The sequence below is a fragment of the Ursus arctos genome, unplaced genomic scaffold (genome assembly GCF_023065955.2).
Source record: "Ursus arctos isolate Adak ecotype North America unplaced genomic scaffold, UrsArc2.0 scaffold_26, whole genome shotgun sequence".
Lineage (NCBI taxonomy): Eukaryota > Metazoa > Chordata > Mammalia > Carnivora > Ursidae > Ursus > Ursus arctos.
In genome coordinates this window covers 3,222,410-3,242,956 of record NW_026622941.1, presented here as the reverse complement: position 1 = coordinate 3,242,956, position 20,547 = coordinate 3,222,410, and the positions used below count along the sequence as shown (strand labels likewise).

Genomic DNA, 20,547 nt, shown 5'->3' with positions numbered 1-20,547 from the left:
GGGGAGAGAGCCAAACCAAACCCGAACCAAGAGTGGAAATTTTAGGCCATTAACGTGAAAGATAAGTGGGTCTACTTGAACTTGGGCAAGATCTTACAGGATTTTTAGATCCAGTGCATTTTCTAATAGTGGATTTCAGTTAACAAGGGTTCTGAAACACACCTCAATCTGACATTGGACTTGGGGCAAAGATCTCCTTTTCTTTCCAGTGAAGTCTTATGATGACTGAATCAATTCCTCTTCTCTAAAAACCTATCCCACACCCCTTCCTGGTACCTAAAACAGTACCACCACCCTTTATTTTAAAAATTAATCATGTCATTTAAGAACTTTTAAGGGTATCCTATTGTCTTACTAAATCAAGGGCACAGTCTTCTGCCTGGTCATTTAAAAATCCTACATAATTTAGCCCCACCCCACCTATCCACTAGTGCTCTCCCACACACACCTCTGATCTAGTTGGGCTGGCCTTCTCACTGTCCCCAGATAGCTTATTCATTCCTGCCTTCATTTTAATACCCAGTATTCTTCCCCTTCAACCTCTGAATCTGACTTTACTCTTCCTCTTTAAATATCCAGGAAAGACCCCACGCCTGGAGATTTTGCCAACTATTTCCTTTTTCATCTTTCTCATCTCTAGGTGGTTGTCCATTTATATATACGCTTATATGTATATTTTGCCTCCCCAATTACATTGGAAGCCACATTGGATATAAATTTTATGTTACAGTGTCCCACATAAATTGTGCTCAATGAATAACTGTTGATTAATAGCAATTCTTCTTCCATGAGTTAAAAGCTGAATGAACACACAGAATCAGTCTCATTCCCATCATGTGGGATTTCAAGACAGCATAACTTGCAAGCATATTTGGGTCCTCTAAGTTTGGTAACACAGGGAAAAAATGTTAAGAATGGTTGTGCCTAAGATAGCAAGGGATGGGTTCAAAATAGAATAAAATGCTTGCTCAACACTGACAATGTGAATGCTAGTCTGAAAATTGGGCACCTTCAGAATGTTGTATTCTTCCTAGCATTCAAATCCAGGGCACCATTACATTAATTAATTAATTCTTTTGCATTTAAGACTTTTCCTCCTTATTCCTTCCTTGATGGAGTGGGTACAAGGATAAGAAAGAGTTTGGAAGAAACCATATACTTCTTTAAATGGAATAGAGCAGACATATAGACCAATGGAATCGAGTCAGAAATAATAAGCCAGAAATAATTATTAAGCAGGTAATGACCTAACCCAACTTACTTTAAAAAGATCACTCTTGGGATGCCTGGGTGGCTCAGAAGGTTAAGCATCTGCCTTTGGCTTGGGTCATGATCTTGGGGTCCTGGGATCAGCCCCCTGTCAGGCTCTCTGCTCAGGGGAAAGAAGCTGGGCCTGCTTCTCCCTCTCCCCCTTCCTCATGCTCTCTCTCAAATAAATAAATGAATAAATCTTTAAAAACAAACAAATAATCACATTGAGATACCACTTCTCACCCGTTAGGATGACTATTATTTTTTTAAAAAAGAAACAAAAAATATCAATGAGGATGTGGAGAAATTGGAAATCTCATGAGAACTGGAGGCTGGTAAGAATGTAAAATGATGCAGCCGCTATGGAAAACAGTATGGTGATTCTTCAAAAGTTAAACATAGAGTTACCATATGATCCAGCAATTCCAGGCCTAGGTATATACCGAAATAATTGAAAGCAGGGACTGAAACAGATCACTGTACGCCAATATTCAAAGTATTCAATGTTCACAACAACCAAAGGTTAGAGGCAACCCACTGTCAACAGATGAGTGGATAAACAAAATGTGGTATATACATACGAAGGAATATTAGTCAGCCTTAAAAAGGAAGGAACTTCTGACACATGCTACAACATGGATGAGCCTTGAAGACTAAGTGAGATAAGCCAGTCACAAAAGGACAAATACTGTATGATCCTACTTGTATGAGATACCTAGAATAGGCAAATTCATAGAGATAGAAAGTAGAATGATGGTTGCCAGGAGCTGGGGGTAGAGGACATGGGAAGTTATTATTTAATGGGTATAGCATTCCTGTTTGGGATGATGAAAACATTCTGGAAATAGACAGTAGTGATGGTTGTACAATATTATGAGTGTATTCAATGCCACTGAATTGTACACTTAAATGTGGTTAAAATGGTAACTTTCATGGCACAGATATTTTACCACAATAATTTTTAAAAAGAAAGAAATAGCACCTGAATCCAACCATGAGGAAATAATCAGATAAACCCAAATTGTGAGTCATTCAGCAGCACCTGGCTGGCTCAGTGGGTAGAGCATGCAGCTCCTGATCTTGGAGTTGTAAGTTCGAGTCCCGAGTTGGGTGTAGAGATTACTTAAAAAAAAACGCAAAAACTTAACACATGAAAAGATGCTCAACATCACTCATTGTCAGGAAAATACAAATCAAAACCATGATGAGATACCATCTCACACCTGTCAGAATGGCTAAAATCAACAACAACAAAGAAACAACAGGTGTTGGCGAGAACGTAGAGAAAGGTGAACCCTCTCACACTGTTGGTGGAAATGCAGTCACTCTGGAAAACAGTATGGAGGTTCTGCAAAAAGTTAAAAATAGAACTACCCTACGACCCAGCAATTGCACTAGTAGGTATTTACTCAAAGGACAAAAAAATACAAATTCAAAGGGGTACATGTGCCCTATGTTTATAGCAATATTATCAACAATAGCCAAATGATGGAAAGAGCCCAAATATCCATAATCTGATAAAGGGATAAAGAAGATGTGGAATGTGTGTATACACACACACACACACACACACACACACACACACTGGGATATTACTCAGCCATCAAAATGAACGATATCTTGCCATTTGCAACACCATGATGGAGCTAGAATGTAATATGCCGAGCGAGATAGGTCAGTCAGAGAAAGACAAATACCATATGATTTCACTCATATGTGAAATTTAAGAAACAAAACAGATGAACATATGGAGGGGAGAAAAAAGGAAAAAGAGAGAGGGAAACAAACCATAAGAGACTCTTAACAACAGAGAACAAACTGAGGGTTTATGGAGGGAGGTGGGTGGGGGGTGGGCTTCATGAGTGATGGGTAGAGGGCATCTATTGTGAGGAGCACCGTGTGTTGTATGTAAGTGATGAATCACTGAATTCTGCTCCTGAAACCAATATTGCGCAGTATGTTAACTAATTACAATTTAAATAAAAAATTTGAAAAGAAAACAAAACAAATTGTGGGTCATTCTACAGAACGACTCAGCTGCACTCTTCAAAAACATCAAGATGATGAGAGGACCAAAAAAAGAGAGTAGGGTGCTGTCCCAGATTAAAGACGTCCAATGTAACGACTAATCTTTGATTGTATGAGAGCTCTAGAGGGCATTGTTGTGTGGCGGTTGGCAAGAGGGAGTATAAACGGTATACGAATGTGAAATTTCTTCAGAGCGATAATTACATTGGGGTTACGTGGGAGAATACCCTTCTTGGAAGATATAGGCTGAAGTATTTAGGGATGATGTCTGCAACTCCCTTTCTAATGGGGAAGAGGGGGCATCTGTAGAAAGAGATAAAGTAAATATAGCCAAATTGATGAATGTAGGGGAAGAGTTTGCAAGTATTCATTGTTCTAGTCTTTCTACTTTTTTTAATTGGAAATTAAGACATTACAGGAAAAATACAGTCTAGTCGTGTTGGTTCCCAAATGATCAGGGAAACCCTGACTTCCTGTGAACCTGGGAGCAAAATATTGATCTGTTGGCCACATTGGATCATCTGTCTCACTGAACTGGCTCCCCAGGGCTGCCGGAAGAAGCTGCCATGGAGCGTCTGGGAGGTGAGACTAGCTGCTCCTGACAACAGCGACTCTTGACTGGGCCCTCTATTCCCTTCCAAGGTTGCTTCTCTGCCCTCCCAAGCACACAGCACCTGTGCTGTCTACCTTGACTGTTTCAGGATCTGCCGTGTCGTGTTCTTGTATGTATCAGGGTTTTAAGTCCCCAAAGGCCAGGCCATGTCTCACTTTTCTTTTCTTTTTTTCTAATAGGCTCCACACCTGGTGTGGAGCACAATGCAAGACTTGAACTCCTGACCCTGAGATCAAGACCTGAGCTGAGATCAAGAGTTGGATGCTTAACGGACTGAGCCACCCAGACGCCCTGTCTCACTTTTCTTCTAACTCTCCCTCATCCAGCATCCCCAGCCCCATGCTTTGTACAGAGCCAAATACATAGTAAGTGCCTAATAAATATTTTTCTATTAATTGACTATTGCCTCTCCCATCAATATGGACAGAAAGACAAGCATGGAAGTACAGGTGGTCAAGGATAGAGTCAAAATGTTTATCCCAACCAAGGTCTTAAGATATCCCGGGTAGGGCCTTGCAGAAGGAATATCAAGTGTGGGCTTTGACACAATCTAATTCTCTGTGGCAACCAGGTGTTACGGGTTTAGGTAGTGATTAGCGCTTAGGGGTGGGGTGAAAGAAATACTGCCTTGGCTAAAGCTTATGAATACCTAAGCACAGAATGTCCCTAACTAGGCCCCACTGGGCAACTGCTCTCACAACCCTGTGAATTCTTCAAGGAAGCAGAGCCAAACAAAGGACTCAGGATTTCAAGAAAGGGAGTTCTCAGGGCACCTGCATGGCTCAGTCGGTTAAGCATCTGACTCTTCATCTCAGCCTTGATCTCAGGGTCATGAGTTCAAGCCCCGCATTGGGCTTCACACCAGGCGAGGCGCCTACTTTTAAAAAAAAAAAGGAGTTCTCATTTGGTTTCCTTGAGCAGAGTCGCTGTGCCTTAAAGATACCTGCACCACTTGGGATTCAAGGAGAACAGCATGAGCCTCTTCCAGAGACTGGAGGTAAGAGCAAACCTCGGCACTACTCTAGGGAGGCGCTGCCCACATGCCCAGCGCCTTGCAAGCGAACGCGTAGGCCTGCCGCATTCCACCTGAGACACCGGTGTGCTGCTGTGTTGCGGCTTGTTAAGGGAGTGTAGACTTGTCTTTCTTGTCTTGAGTCATTTTTCAATGAGGCTGGAAGGACTGAGAACTAATGGGTGAATTTCCTCTCTATCCCGTCAAAGCTGCCCAGGAGGCAGGCTCTAGGCTCCATTGTCAAATACAATGTATTGTTATTTCCTATCAAATCACGAACATTGACACTTAGTTTTGAATTCCATTTAATATTTTATTACATACCCTCTTGTATTGGTCTGTGATTATTTCACCTAAGTCCCAAATTTCCCCACCAGCGTCTTGGAGAACTATGGTCTATGCCTACTTCACCGCCTACGCTTCCTCCCACATCTTGTACTGTACACAGTAAACATGAGATTCACAAAATATATGGGACTGTGTAACTAATCCACTCTATAGCTATGTTATGTAATACCACGCAGCAGTTAAACAGAATGAAGCGGATCTACATATTCTGCCATGGAGAGATTGCTAATTCATATTCTTGTGTCAAAAAGGGAAAAGTACAGTATGAAACCCTTTATGCAGAAGGGACCAGTAGAAGAAACAAGGGTTTGGTCCATGTATCTGTTTATTTCCTTCCTCGTATATACCCTAGTCACAAACATTATTATACCTAGTGGAGTAGAATTCAGTAATTTCCTTTGCAAAAAGAACTGTTGTTAATGTTAAGTAATAAGGCAGTTAACATGGGACTTGCTGCAATAATGTCACATTTATAGCATGGACATGGAGCACACATTATCCTTAGTGCTCTAAGCCTGTTAATAGTCCTATAAGGACCTGAGGCACAGAGAGGTTAAGTAATTTGCCTTAGGTTAGACAGCACACCGAGGAAGTGGAAGACCCAGGATTCAAACCCAAACAGTCCAGCTCCAGGGCCTGATTCTTAACCACTATGCTAAAGGTGTGCAATCAATGGCCCCTTCCCCACCTGTCTTCTACCTTCTCTGTGTTTCTACATCTTTGGTAAGCCTCAAGGATGGCACTCAGATCACTGTGTGAGAATTAACTGGAAAGAAAAAAAATCCTGTTCCCCACCTTAACCTATGGCCTCATCTATGGATTTGAAGCTTAGAGGTGCCTATAAGGAGCTACTGATGCCCTCTGGAAACTATGTGTGGGCTGTTACTGAGAGATCATGACCATTTGCCATGTCTGTATTTAGTCATGCGATATACATAGATTTCCTCGGCAAGTGCCTGCTGAGGACGGTGGTAGTCCCAGCTGTGGATCGTAACAGGTGGAACCTCCCCTCATAGGCAAGGCTGATGACAGTCCAGGTGTAATGAATCTTTCCTGATGGAAGGTGGGGTGTGGACCGGATAACTTTTTGAGGATCGTAGGTAGGCATATTTTACCTTCGCAAAGCCCTGAGGCATTCTGGCGGATGCTACCTGAAAGCAAATTAGGAAGCTTTGCTCCAGGCCCAGGTCCCCAGTAGTGTGTTGGAGCTTAGCGCTGTTTCAGATTAAATCAGCATGCTTCAAATTTGCCAGCTATTATCACAGCAATATGTATCCCCAGTTCACACACGGAATGTTTGCTCTCTGGCAGCCAAATGCACTTGGAACTGGCAGTGATGATCTCATAAAGCCGGAAAGCTGAGCAGTTAGTCAGATGATTAACATGTTATTGAGATGGAGGAGTTGAGCCTCACTTAATGAAAATATCTGGGTATTGCAGAATCAGGAGTTTCCAAACTTGGGGGCTGCTTGGGAACCCTCACATCCAAAGTCCTTATTTTCCAAATGTGGAACCTGAAGCTTTGAAAAAGGGTAGATAGCAGGGTTTCTGGCCTGAGAAAAGTTAAAATGTATTTCTTCTTGTACAACACACCCTGGAGAAACAGCCCTGCTCGGGGCTCAGACCTCCCTTTTCATGGCTCTGGGACCTTCAGTGCTCAACTACAGTCAGTAACTCATCCTCCCTTTTTAATGGTATTCCTTATTTTCAAATGACCTGTTTGTATTGTGTTTACTCATATGTAAAAAAAAAAAAAAATCATCCCCCGCCCCGGGCTCCACTGCCGCAGACTTTTTCCAATTTCAGTACCAGAGGAATGGAGGGCTGTAGGTTGGAAACCCGAGTGAGAAGTGATATTCATAAATTGTTTGCATGCCCTGTGCCTAGGAATCTTCCGATATAGGTCCTCCAGGTGGGTTTCAGGCTTCTCTCTCACGTAATTGTTTACCATGTGGAGTTATTTGACAATTTGCTTGTGCTATCTTAAAATACTAAACACCAGCCCTTGCCTTACTGATGTCTTATCAAGACAAAAATCCTGTCTTCCATGTATAATGGTCTCTGGCTTTCAAAGTTACTTCTCGAACAGTCCTACCCTCTCACTGAGAGGGAGCTGTTCTGAGGACATGAGATGTGTCTATTTTGGGGGGGCACAAGGAGGATAGGACCTGAGAGATTATTGTCCTTCTCAAGCACTCAGCACCAGAAGGTGAATGTATTGAGTTGCTCCCGGTGTCTCACTTTCTCCTGCTCAAGACTGGTTTGGTTTATGCTTGATTTACAGGTGAGTTCCAACTGGAGAGGCTTTGGACAAATGCAATGGCTTGTTCTTTCTCGGCAGGATGAAGGGGAGAGGACCGGCTATGCGCAAGGGAGGAGGAATGTGCCCTAAGCCAGGATGCCTCTCACGGAAGTCAGGGAAGAATTCCAGATCACTAGTTTTGATTAGATCTCTGTGCTAAAGAAACAAGCTCTCGGGAAATCTTTTCTAACATTGCCCCCAGAGCTAGGTTATATCCTAGTCTGGCCCCCAAACGTGTTTTTGAAGACGATGTGGCTTTAGGGTAGAATTTAGCTGCTCACCATGTCTTCAGCATGCTCCTGGCAAAGGCCTAACCGGAGAGCATGACGGGGGAAAGTGCCCAGCGATGGAGTCCGCCGAGGATGGGAATCCCCGCTGAACTACTAGCTAGCTGCGACCTTCACCAAATTAACCTCTCAGATCTATAAGCTTTTTCATCTGTAAATTGGGGTTAATGATAACTACAAAAGTGCTCTGAAATATAAAAATAAATATGTAAAGCGCCTGCCTGATATAAAGTGCTCAGAAAATGGTAGCTATTATTATTAATAACATAAGGGAAGCCTAGGGGAAACTCAGCAGGAAACCGAGGGCTCCAGGCGAAGAAGGAACCGAAATAGCCCGGACGAGGCTCCACCCACCGCGATCAAGAGCGCTCGCGGAGGGGGAGCAGCCGGAAGAGGCCCCTCGGCTCTCCCCGGCCCCGAAGCCAGCCGGACCGTCAGGACCGGAGCCGGAGGCTGGGCCGAGCGGCGGTGGGCAGGGGGGTGTTTTGCTTCAGCAAAGGGTGAGGACGGCCCTCGGCCTTCTGCGGGGGAAGGAAGAGGGACAGCCACGTAACAAAAGCTCAAGGCCACCCCCGCCCCCCCCAGCAGGCCCCGGGGCCGGACGGGGAAGCGAGCCCTTCGGCCGGCTTCCCCCTCCTCGGCCGGCGCGGCGGGAGTCAGCTGACCTGCGGTCGCCGCCGCCAGCCCGCCCCCGTCCCTGCGGCCCCGCGGCCCCGCGCACAGCTCGCCCGCGGGTGGGGGTGTGAGGGGTCGGCGCGGCGCGAACCTCCCCCGCGGCCAATCAGCGGCCGCCTGGCCTCGCGGCCTCTCCAGTCCCCCCCCCCCCCCCCCCGCGGCAGGTTTGGGCAGGGGGACGGCGCGCGCTCCCGGGGCTGTCTTCGCGGACGCGCTCTCCTCCTTATGAAAGGAATAGTCACCTTCCCCGGGCGGCCTCTGCCAATGAGCGCACCTCTTAAGGGCAGGCCGGCTGCCCGAGGCTCGCCGTGGCCACACTGTGCCGGCTCTGTTCGGGAGCTTTCAGAGCATCCACCGAGGGCTGCCCCCAAACATTGCGTCTTTTCTTCCCTCCCAAACCAGTCCACCTGTGACCCCAACTGACCCCGTCCCCTCCAGCTGCTCGCCGACTCCGCTGACGGGCGACGGAACTCGCCTGCCCCGACCTTAGCCCCCAGGAGGGGAGGGAGGGTGGTATTTGCAAGTACTCAGAAGTGTGTCCGGTTTCAGAAGCTCCGGCCCTCAATCCGCCCCGGGGCCACACGGTTCACCGAGAAGGAACACTTGATCCCGCCCCTACTCTGTGCCTGCTGCTTGACTTTTGCCCTCTCGCCTAATCCTCACAATCTTGCCCCCCTGTAAAGGGGGTATCATTATTCTAGTTCTGGAAACGAGGAAACCAAGTTTCTGAGAGACAGAGAATTGTACAACTACTGAAGGTCCGGTTTGCAACGAAGCCATGGCTTTTTCTACGTGGCTGGGCTTCAAGTAGTGTCTAGACCCAAACCCCCATGGGTTCCCCTGTTTGGGGGAGCGAACAGCAAGGGCCGTAGATATTCCCCAAAGCAAAGTTATGGGCTTTTCCAGTCCCTTTTATACTGTAGGTTCAGTCAGTCCACTGTGAGACCACCAGGCGACTCCCCTTTCAGGTCTTAGATTGGAGAGCACTTTCCTTGGCCCCATAGCTGACCTGCTGCCCCTTCCAGCACCCTTATATCCCTTTTTTGGTAGTCCTGTCGCAGTTTCCTTGGCTATCTCCCTCTGTAGATGGAGGGAAGCTATCTGAGTGTAGGAAAGGTCTTGACTGTAATCTCAGCGTTTGGCTGAAATGCCTGGCCTGGTCCAGCTCCCAGGATGCAAGTTGGTGCAGGGGCTCCATTTGAAAAGCACTGAACTCGAATTTGGAGGTTAAAAGTACAGTCAGAAGGGAAACTGGAGACAACTATAGAAAATGGACCTTTAAGAAGCACAACAGTAACAGCAATGGCCAGCATGTATTATTATGTAGCAGGCATCGTTCTAAGGGCTGTAGTCCACTGCTCCCCAAACTTCAATGTGCATTCCAGTCACCTGGGGATCTTGTCCCCGGAAGGACTCTGATCAGTACATCTGGGGTGGGGCCTGAGACTCTGCATTTTTTAACCAGCGCCCCTGTGATGGTGTATGAATCACACTTTGTATAGCAAGGCCTTGATGTGTTAATTGATTTTACCCTCTTAAAAGCATTATGAGGTAGGTTTCACTAGTCCTGTTTTATACACAAGGAAGCTGAGAGGTTAAGCACTCACGAACTAAGGTCAAATAAACAAACTGCAGGGCAATGAGGGAGGGGGAATGGTGTGAGTAGGTACAGCTGTGGAAGAAGAACCAATTCTAAGCCAAGGAAACGGTATTTACAGAAGCCTGGCGCACAGGGCAAGTGGCCAGGGGCTGTGGCAAGGGCTGCTTCACTTATTAGGCACCATGTGTTCAGTACTCAGGAGCTTTCCAAAGGCCCCAAATACTTGAGACCTGGAAAAAATGTATTGGCACCTACATGCGAAAACTGAATGTTTAAATGAGTCATTTCAACATTCAAATCATTAAAAACCCTTTCAAAATTTTTACGTTAAAACATTCATATTTAGTGAACGATAGGGGTATTTTTTAATACATTTGATAAAAATGGAGTAGGGCCTTCCAAGCCCAGGGCCTACTAAGGACAAGATAGGCCCTGGCCACACTGGGTTTGGATGTAATCCTGAGGGCAGCTGGGAACCACTGGTAGAAGCAGGAAAATGTTCTCTGTGGCTACAGTGAAGAGAACGGATTTGAGGGAGGCCAGACTGGAGGGCCAGTGGCTGGAGACCAGATAGGCGTTTATAGACTTCCAGACCGCAAGACAATCTCTCCTTGGTGCCAAGATTAGCATAAAATGATAGCTTTATACAACCCAATTATTGTTTGATTCCTCCAGCCCCTATCTGACTCAGCATTCCAGATTTACTTAAGATTTGGGGACAAGGGTTTTGCCAAAACCTTCCTCATTAAGGCTGGTGTCATTACAGTCTAGGGGAGGTGTGTTTAAGAGCACATACTTGAATCAGACAGCCACAAGTGTGAACCTCCGCTCTGCCACTCGCTAGCTGTGTGACTTTGCATAAGTGATTTAACTTCTCTGAGCCTCAGATTCCTTACTGGGCATAATACATTCCTCATGGAATTCAAACTATATATACAGTGCCTCCCACAGAATAGATACTTTGAAACAAGAGGCAGATGTTATCACATATGTCCCGTTATCCTGAGACCTGGTTGGGTTTTCTTTAGGAGGGAACAGAGGGTGGGGTAAATAATTTCATCTTTTCACCCATTTTCTGTGATAGATATCATTAACCCCATTTTGCAGATAAGGAAACTGGGGCTCAGAGATTAGATAGCTCAGTGAACTAGGGGCAGAAAGTGGGAAACCTGCAAGAGCTGGAATTTTGTTTTATTTTTACTTCTTTGTGTGCACACTCTCCAGCCATCAACATCTGCTGCTTCCACCAGTCCCTGACCGGTCCAGAACCCATTTCCCTTAGTCATGGCACAAATCCGTCATGATGGCCAAAGCCACACACCACTGACTACTCCCCTCGGGCTCCACCATTGCCCTTCCTCCCCAACCTTCCCTAACCTCCCTGCTACCTTGGCCCCCCCAGCACCCCCGGCCCCCCCCCCCCCCCAATTTTACGGCTTCTGGATTGCCCTTATTAAAGGGACAGCTTGTGTCTTTGAGAATCAGACAGAACCGCCCTAGACTGGGACGCCTTCCAGAGTACCTCCCTTTAAAGGGAGTAGATAAGTAGGTCACATCGGGATGGTAGGGGAGGAGGCCGACTTCTAATGGGAAGGAGGAAAAGTACTGCAGATCACGTGGAGAATGGAAAACAAAATAACAGGGCTTCTCTCTGTCTCTCTCTACCTCTCCATCTCACAGTCTCAGCAGCAGCCCCCTGCTGGCCGCTACTACTGGGAAAAGCATGTGGGGACCCCACAGGCCATACCGAACTCTTGGGGTTTGGGACGGCATCGGAAACTACAGTGAGCAGAAATTGGAAACTGCATCTCACCCTTAGTTCCCCTCCGTCCCACCCTGCCTCCTCTTTAGGTACCCCCACAACCACTGAGACATGTTTCCCTTCTATATGGAGAGGAGAGATCTCAGCTGGGACAGAGGATCTGGAGCTCCTGCCCAATTCCTGCTCCTCAAGGGTCTGAAAGCACCCAGCTCTGCTGCTTGGAGCTTCCACGGGGCTGGGAAGGCACCGGCTTTGCAGGGATTGCTGGGAGCAACCTGGGATCTGGTTGCCAGAGATTCTGCTGTGGCAACCAGGACAAGCCCCGGGCCTTGCAGGGTACTGCTCCCCACTCCCAACCCAAACCCTGTCGAAGGCAGTTCACCACAAGGCATGCGGATGAGCACTAAATGACATAGACGGCTGTGAAAACCGGGGACAGAGCCAGGGCCCGGCATTAAAGGTCCGACCTGCCAGCCCCGCCCTGCCCTGCCCTCCCTGGGCCGAAGCCCTGTTTGAATCCTAACACGGGGTGGTCACATTTCTAGGAAACAGCCGCTGAAGGCCGGTTGGGGTGGGAGGTCGTGGCCGCTCGAGTGACACCAGCCCAGCTGTGTACAGATGAGGACTGAAAATGGGTATCTAGGCAGAAGTCTCCCTGGACTCTGTGCCTGGGAGACAAGGCAAGCTCACACCCACAAAGCCCAAGGCCAGATTCTTGCACCTGGGGGTAGACAGTCCCAGTTCCCCGAATGGGGCTTTGGAAATGGAGTTCACCTCCGCAGAGGCGCGGGGTCTTCCGTTCCCTTGGCGCGGAGTCTGGTGGACTTCCAGCTTCAAGGCTCACCACTTTAGGATTCGGGTCAGCCTTTGTGTCGAGGCGCTCCAGATGACCCGGCGGCTGCCCCCTGCCCTGCTTCCCCCCATCCCAAGGTGGTATTCCTCTGCTCTCTTTGCTCCACCCCTGCAGGAAGGGAGTACTTCCCCACCTCCACCCCAGGTGTCTGTGCCCTGGGGGAAAGTCCCACCCTTGCCCACATTTGCTCTCCTCTCTCCGTGTGAGGCAGGGCCAGGGTGACAGGACAAACATCCTGGACGGTTCATCTCCCGAGGCTTGTCTAACACTCGCTTTCCCAGGCTGGAGTCTCTCATCAGAGTGGGTAGAAATCCCCACAGGTGTGCGGCAGGCAAGTCATAGCAGTGACAGGGTGGCGGTGCCCCCATACTGGAACAAGAGACTTAGATCCTTTGTGCTCTTAGAAAGTGACAGGTAGCTCCCTATGCCTGACATCTGATCCAGCCTCCCAGGCATCCCTGCCTGATCCTGCTCCCTGCCTTACTCCAGGTCGGGTGCAAGTGCTACTCCCCAGTTTATCTAGGATTACCTGGGAGGAAGGAGGCCAGGCTTGGAGCCTCCATCCCAACCCCCCACACTGATCAGCAATGTATCTGGGCAGTGGATCTGAAACTTGAGTGCCTCAGAATTACCAAGGGACTGGTTAAAATACAGATTGCTGGGCCCCAGTCCCCAGGGTTTCTGATTTAGTAGGTCTTGCGTAGAAACTGAGAATTTGCGTTTCTAACCAGTTCCCAAGTGATGGGGTACTGCCGCTCTAGTGACCACATTTGAAAACCACTGAGGGTGATGGGCATTAAGGAGGGCGTGTGATGTGATGAGCACTGGGTGTTATAGGCAATTGATGAATTACTGAACACTACATCTGAAACTAATGATATACTATAGGTTGTCTAATTGAATTTAAATTAAAAAAAATTTCAAGAATTCAAAAAAAAAAAGAAGAAAGAAAAAAAGAAAGAAAAGAAAACCACTGAGCTACAGTATAGCAAATGGAAAACTTAGGTTTGAGTCCTCATGGTGCCACTTTCTTGCTCTTCAATCTTGTACTTGACCTTTCTGAGCTTCATTTCCTCTTCCACTAAAGGTGGAGTATGACCACTGGGTGGCTGGGAGGATTAGATTTCATCATGTATTTGGAAGAGACTTTCATTGTGCATGGCCAATTGAATTATGAATTAGTCAACGAATATAGTAAATGTTGAGTATTTTGTTGTCCATTGGATACTCTGCCCAATGTCATGGCTGACTTTGGGCAGATTGTGTGTGAGGATTCTAGGACCTGGTTAAACATCACAACTCCAGACTCAGTTTTCTCTTCTATAAAACGAGGCCTTTGGTCTACTAGACTAATGGCCCCTCCAGGTCCCATATAGGAAGAAGCTCAACTCTGGGAGGGGCCTTAGGTCTTGGGAGGCATAGCCTCATTCCTTTTCCTTGCCCCCCCCCCCTTCCAGGCCCTCCACCTGCGAGCTCAGGTGCTTGTGCAGAGCAAAGAACATCAGTCACCAGAGTCACCGGTCAGCTCATCCTGGAGGAGAGTAACGTGGACTTCACTGTCCATCGTGATCTTTATAATCATAATTCCCACTGTTATTCCTCCATTTACCTTAGAGCCTAGACAAATTGGACTACTTGTCCTTCCCCAAACACACCCTATGATGCCCTGCTTCTAGTCTTTGTTGTCGCTGTTCTCACCACTGGAATATCTTCTCCTGGTCAAAGCCCTACTCATCCTTCAAAGTTTAAGCAATGACTACCTCCTCCAAGAAGTCATCCCTAATCCCTCTATCATCTGTCTAGCTAGCCAGCTCTCATTTTTGTATGTGTCTCTCTACTTAATACAAATGATTTTGTATGATAGAAGGACAAGTTACTGCAGTTGCCAGGAATAAGATCTAACTAAATCAGGATGCAACCACCTCACCCCCTCCTACTTGTGTCTGATGTCCCTCTGAAGGGGCTGTGTAGAAACTCGGTGGTCTGCAGGTTTGTCCCTGGATTTCACATTCCTAAAGTCTGTTCTTGAAGCATACTGAGACATAAAAAGCAAGAGTGGAGATACCATGTAAAACTTTTAAAAAGAGGGATGGCCACTTACAAGGAGATGCCTACCTACACAGAAGACTAGTCAGCTGTTTATTTTCTATGGTAATCGGAGTCGGGAATAAATATATATGTGTGTGTATATCTGCTTGTATTCACAGATTTACTCATTTGCATATAGGCACATCTGCTTCTCTAATTTTCTTTTTTAAACTACAGGGTTTTTTTCCTATTCTAAATATATGCGTTGGTGAAAATGTGTAAAGGAAATAAAAAGTAAAAATAAAAGTAAAGTAAAAGAAGAAAGTAGTCATTCATAACCCAAAAACAACCAGTATTAACATTTTGGTGTATTTCTTGTGAACAGTTTTCCTGCACATATTTACTCTATATGATTTTTAAAGGAAATTGGGATAAAATGTTTATACATTTCTGTATTCTACTTTTTTGATTTACATATGATTAGCATTTTGGTATTCCTTTAAATATTATTCCCAAACACTGGAAAAAATTATTTCATGATCTCCACTTACAGAGGTACCAAAATTTATTTAATCATTCCCTCATTGTTGGATACTCCTTTTTGCTATAAACAATATTTCAGTGAAAATCCTGCCCATTCCAGAAGTGGGATAACTGGGTCAGTTTTCTTTTTTAAAGTTTCTATTTTTTAAAGTAATCTCTACACCCAAGGTGGGGCTTGAACTCACAACTCTGAGATCAAGAGTCACATGCTCCACTGACTGAGCCAGCCAGGCACTCCATACTGGGTCATTTTTAAGTCTCTTGATATATACTACCAAACTGTTTTCTGGAATTTCCATTTGGAAACACTTCCAGAGTACTTTATTTACCACGCTCCTTCCACTCATAAGTAATATTTACCTCCATTCCCATTGCATTCTGTCTCTTGCCGTACTTAACCCTTTCTACTTTGAATTTGCATTCAGTGTGTACAAGTCTTCGTTCCCCTACTAAAAGACCATCTTTGACCATCTTCATGTGTCCCTCAACATCCAGCACAGGTGGAAGAAAGGGACCAGCGGACTAAATCTACTTGGGTAAATCTGTAAGCAGGAGAAGAGCTCCATTTAGGGAAGGAGCAAGGAGAGTGGCTTGAACTTCATAGTTTTGGGATGGGATTGCAACACTGGTTGAAGGGGAAGAAAGTGATTGTCCTCCACCCTTTATACATCCAGACTCTGGGAGTGGGGGAAAGATGGAAAGCTAGTCAAGTGTAGAGCCTGGAAGAGGAGCCACCTTAGCTCCCTGGGAGGGCTGCCACTAAGGATAGGGAGAGGGCAGAAGCTTGGAGGCCAGAGCCTCAGGGCGTGGAAGGAGAGGGACCGCTACTAGCCATCGCAGTCTCACAGGTTTGGACCTTAGAAACACCTCCAGCACTGATTATAGAGGCTTCAATTACTGTTTTTCGATTAGAGTTTCCCAAATGTCAGTTGTACCTTGTTTGCGATCTTATAATGAAAAGAAAGAGGCAATGCGCGCGCGAGCGCGCACACACACACACACACGCACACACTTGGGATTCCTATCATCCAGACCAGCCGCATTTCTGAACAGTTAAGACAGATACAATTATTAAAAAGTTCAGGGTGTGCCTGTGACATTCACAAGGTCTGAATGAGGTCTTAAAACCTATCATGCCACTTATTTTAGCCTCATCCTGAGCAATAAAAATTTTGAAATCACAGTTTTGATGGATTCGTTACCTTTTTTGTAACACACACTAAAACTATGAAGATGGCCATTCCAATAAAAAATTCTCAGCCAGTGGTAGTCCTGAGGAGGGAGAGGGGGAGGGGGAAGGGCAGAGGGAGAGGGAGAAGCAGACTTCCCACTGAGCGGGGAGCCCAACGTGGGGCTCCATCCCAGGACCCTGGGATCATGACCTGAGTGGAAGGCAGCCGCTCAACTGACTGAGCCACCCAGGTGCTCTGGCATCATAGTTTTTGGTGCCTCGTACAGTGTTGAAGCTCAATAAATATTTGTTCTCCCCTTGGTTTGGTTTGTTTTGGTAATGGGATAGTAATGAATAGGAATTAATCTACATACTGAACATAAATAAAGTCTCCAAGATCAGGATTATAAGGGAGAGATCGATATTTACATGGTAAAGAGAGTTGCCGTGGTTTAAATGCCGTGCCATCATATTTTGAGGTGTCCAGGGTGGAAAACAGTAAATCATTCACATACTTTCTAGCTGTCTTTCCTGGGGTAAATAATACATTTGCAAGTTTAAGAATTAGTCTTGGGGTTTTAAAACATAGTAACACTATTTAGCTCCTGCAGAATTCAACCCACCATAATGATCTCATGAAATACGAACACTTTTCCATACCCAGCAAGCACAGAGGGAAATAGTCATTGATTAGTAAATATCTGTTAATAGATGAAATGGCTTAGCTGCAGTCAATCTATCTTTACCATCCCTGGAAAACATTTCTCAGAAACAGAGGAACTAATATTTTCTCTGTACGTGATATTCTAGGGTCTTTATTTATGTTTCCTCTGGATTTCCTGTGGTAGCTGCCATGTGAGGGGAGGGTACAGTCATAGTACTAGGGGACAGGTACTTCCGCCTCTCCTTAATCCACAGTTGCCCTTCTCAGAAGACTGCGGTGACCATTCCCGAAAAGGGTCCAAGACCTAATCAGATCCAGAGAGCTGGCCAGGAAGATGTGGAAACTCGTGGATGACCTTCTGGCCAACCAAAGAAATAAATGACCAAAGGACGGTGTGAATAACACACCAGAATAAAAGACTGTAATAGGAGAAGAGAGAATGACTCTAGTAAAGAAGAGAAGGGCACCCTAACACTGTAGTTGCCTGCTAGAAATAGAGACACTTGTCAAGGCCTGGCCAGTAATTTTCTTCTCCTACGTTCCACCTGCCTCTTTCTTTCTGAGCCGTTCTTTCAAACGTAGAGTCCTTGGCCCATAACTCAGGATTGTTTAACTCATCAGTGCATAAGAAACTTGTTCTGCAGAGACTGAAAACAAGTAATACGGTTTCCTTAGCTACTAAGGATCCAATGGCGGCCAGAACTAGAGGAAATAAAAAGAAAATACATCCCAGCGGGGCGCCTGGGTGGTTCAGTCGGTTAAGTGTCTGACTTCAGCTCAGGTCATGATCTTGGGATTGTAGGGCAAGCCCATCATCAGTCTGCCCTCTCCCGTGGGGAGTCTGCTTCTCCCTCTCCCTCCGCCCCTCACCCTGCTCTTGCGCTCGCGCTCTGTCTCTCTCAAATAAATAAATAAATAAATAAATAAATAAATAAATAAAATCTTAAAAAAAACAAAACCAAAAACACCCCAGGGTCAGAAGACCTGGGTTGAGGTCCTGACTCTGTCAGGGTCTGATAGGGTAACCTTCTGCCTGTTATCGATCTCCTCTAACTCATGGTTTCCTTAAGGAAATATTTAGTTACACATATTTTCTGAGCAACTACTGTGTACCAAGCACTGTCCTGGGCACTAGGGATACAGCAATGGAAAAAACAGAGGAGATCCTGCTCTACTGGCAATTCTGTTCTGAGATTGATTAAATTGGATGAGTAATCAAACAATGTAACTTCAGAGAGTGAGCAGTGCTATGGAAGAAATAAAACAAACGATCAAGACAAATTAGAAGGAGGGTTCTTCCACAGAGGGTGAAGGGAAGGTCTCCCTTCGGCAGTGACATTTGAGCTGAGATCCGAATGGACTAGAAGGAGCCAGCCGAGGGAAAGGGTATTCCGGGCAGAAGGACCAGCAAGCCCTGAGTTGGAACCGCGTTTGGGGCTATACGACAGTCAAGGCAAACGAGCCTGTGGTGCGGTTGTACTGGACCAATGGTTTTGACACAGTACTCCGGGGGGTCCTAGGACTTCCCTGGTCGTGTCTCAGGGGTGGCGGGGCCGGGGGCGGAGGCTCTGCTTCACCCTGCCCACCACACACCGCAGCTCGTTTTTCATCTGAAGCATACACCGGGGTGTTGTTGAAGCTTTTGCCTGAAGGACAGATGCCATGAGCAAAAATCCTTGGTCTCAGAAGTCCTTCTCCACTCTGTAATTGTCCAACTCTATGAAACTTCACCATACAACCTCTATGATCCCTACAGAAGCGTTGACTTCATCCACTAGACAGAGTCAGGGAATGCCAGTTCCAGGACCTGGCTCTCCTCTCACCAGAACAGCCCATTCCCTTCCCCAGCAATGGATGGGAACTTCTGATGCCCTCCAAGCCTGTCCCAGGTAGCCAGGGACACACATCTCTGCCTCCTCCTAGCAGATTATACTGGCTTCCTTTTCTTGCCCCGGCCAAATAAGACACTCTGTCCTACACAGGAGCGCTTTGTGGAGAGAGCCGAGGAGTGGTTCCAGTTTTTTCCAACCTGCAAAATGCAAAGTTGGCCAGCTGCCTCTCTTCTTAACTCTAAAACTCCTATCTTTCCCTGTCTCCAGAGAACTGTCCGGCAGCTCTCAAATAAGTCTCTACTGTCCTGGGGTTTGGAGGAAAGAGCTGTGCCGAATGTGAAATCATCTTCTGGTAACGCGAATCTAATTAGCTCTCTGACTGACAAGAGGAAGCAGAGGCCGAGAGGGATTTAAACAATCCCTTTCTCACATATTTCAAAACAAGCAAAGAACCAGACAGGGAAGCGGAAAGAGAATAAAGAGACAAAGCCTAGGGAACATGTGGAGAAGGGGGTGAGTAAGAAAGAAAGGGGGGTGAGGGGAGAATATCAAGTGACCAAAATATTAATCCTTCCTTCCTTCAACGTTGCCTCTGCTCCCCATCTCCACCCTCCTTGCTCTCTCCCAGAGAGAACTTACTTGGAGGTCGACGATTTCTCTTTCTGATTCCATCTTGCTGCCCTCAAGTGCCTTCACACGCACTGGTGCTAACAGACTGCGTGGGCTACTCCAGGCTCTGCTGTCTGAGTCTCTACTGCTTTCTTTGGGTGGGAGAGAGCACACAGCTGGCAGGACAGACCTGCTATTCATCCACTGATGTGGGCTGCCTGTCCTGGCCTCAGCCCCTGCGGGAAGTGCACACATGCATACACTCGTGCGCGTGTGAGTGCGCGTGTGCGCGTGCGCAGCCATGTGCACTGCAGGGGGTGGCATGGGGTACATGGATAGGTGACCTCTTGAGTTGGTAGTGACAGCATCGTTTTCTTTAGTGGCGCCAATGCCCCTCCAGCCCCAGAGGGGCCAGCCGAGGTCACTCAGCCTGCTTTGAGTTAGTAGCTTTACTTACTGGCATTGAAACCCTGCGGATTTATCAAGGAAATTGAAAAACAGCCTGAGGATGCTGTCTGACTTCACACTGGTGGAGCGGAATAAGGTCCCCACTCACTAAGGGTGGGTGGACTCCAGCATATTCCCGAGACTGAGGCTTAGAGACTTCTTCCTCTTGTTCCCCTTATGCTTGAAAGTTTAAAAAAAACAAAAATTGTACTTTACTTAATAGGCTCTGAAGCATAAGCCTTATTCTACAAAGCGAGTAAGCAATAAACTGTTATTGACAGGTTATTTGATGTTCTCATTTTCTCCCTTGATTGGACAGGAAGAGAACAGGAAAAAGTTATACCTTCAAATTCTGTTTATGCAAGTCGTTGCGTTTTTCCCTGCTTTTAAAATAAAGCTACCAGGAGTGAGTCTTTTTTTGGAAAGGTTTTCTTTCTCTTGTTTACCTTAGAGCCTAAAACTCTTCTGGCTGGTCCCTGAAGCTAGTTTTAGACACTAGCTTGTGTACGTGTGGGCGTGGGT

At 46.4% G+C, this 20,547-nt stretch overlaps 1 protein-coding gene across 1 annotated transcript in view; it reads right to left on the bottom strand.

Moving 5' to 3' along the window:
* Positions 1-19,835, bottom strand: part of NINJ2 (ninjurin 2) — a 75,661-nt gene extending 55,826 nt beyond the window's left edge. The window contains exon 1 of the mRNA XM_026502711.4: positions 19,609-19,835. Coding sequence (XP_026358496.4) covers positions 19,609-19,833 — 225 coding nt within the window. The 5' untranslated portion in view covers positions 19,834-19,835. The remainder of the gene's footprint in view (positions 1-19,608) is intronic.
* Between the last annotated feature and the right edge of the window lie 712 nt (positions 19,836-20,547).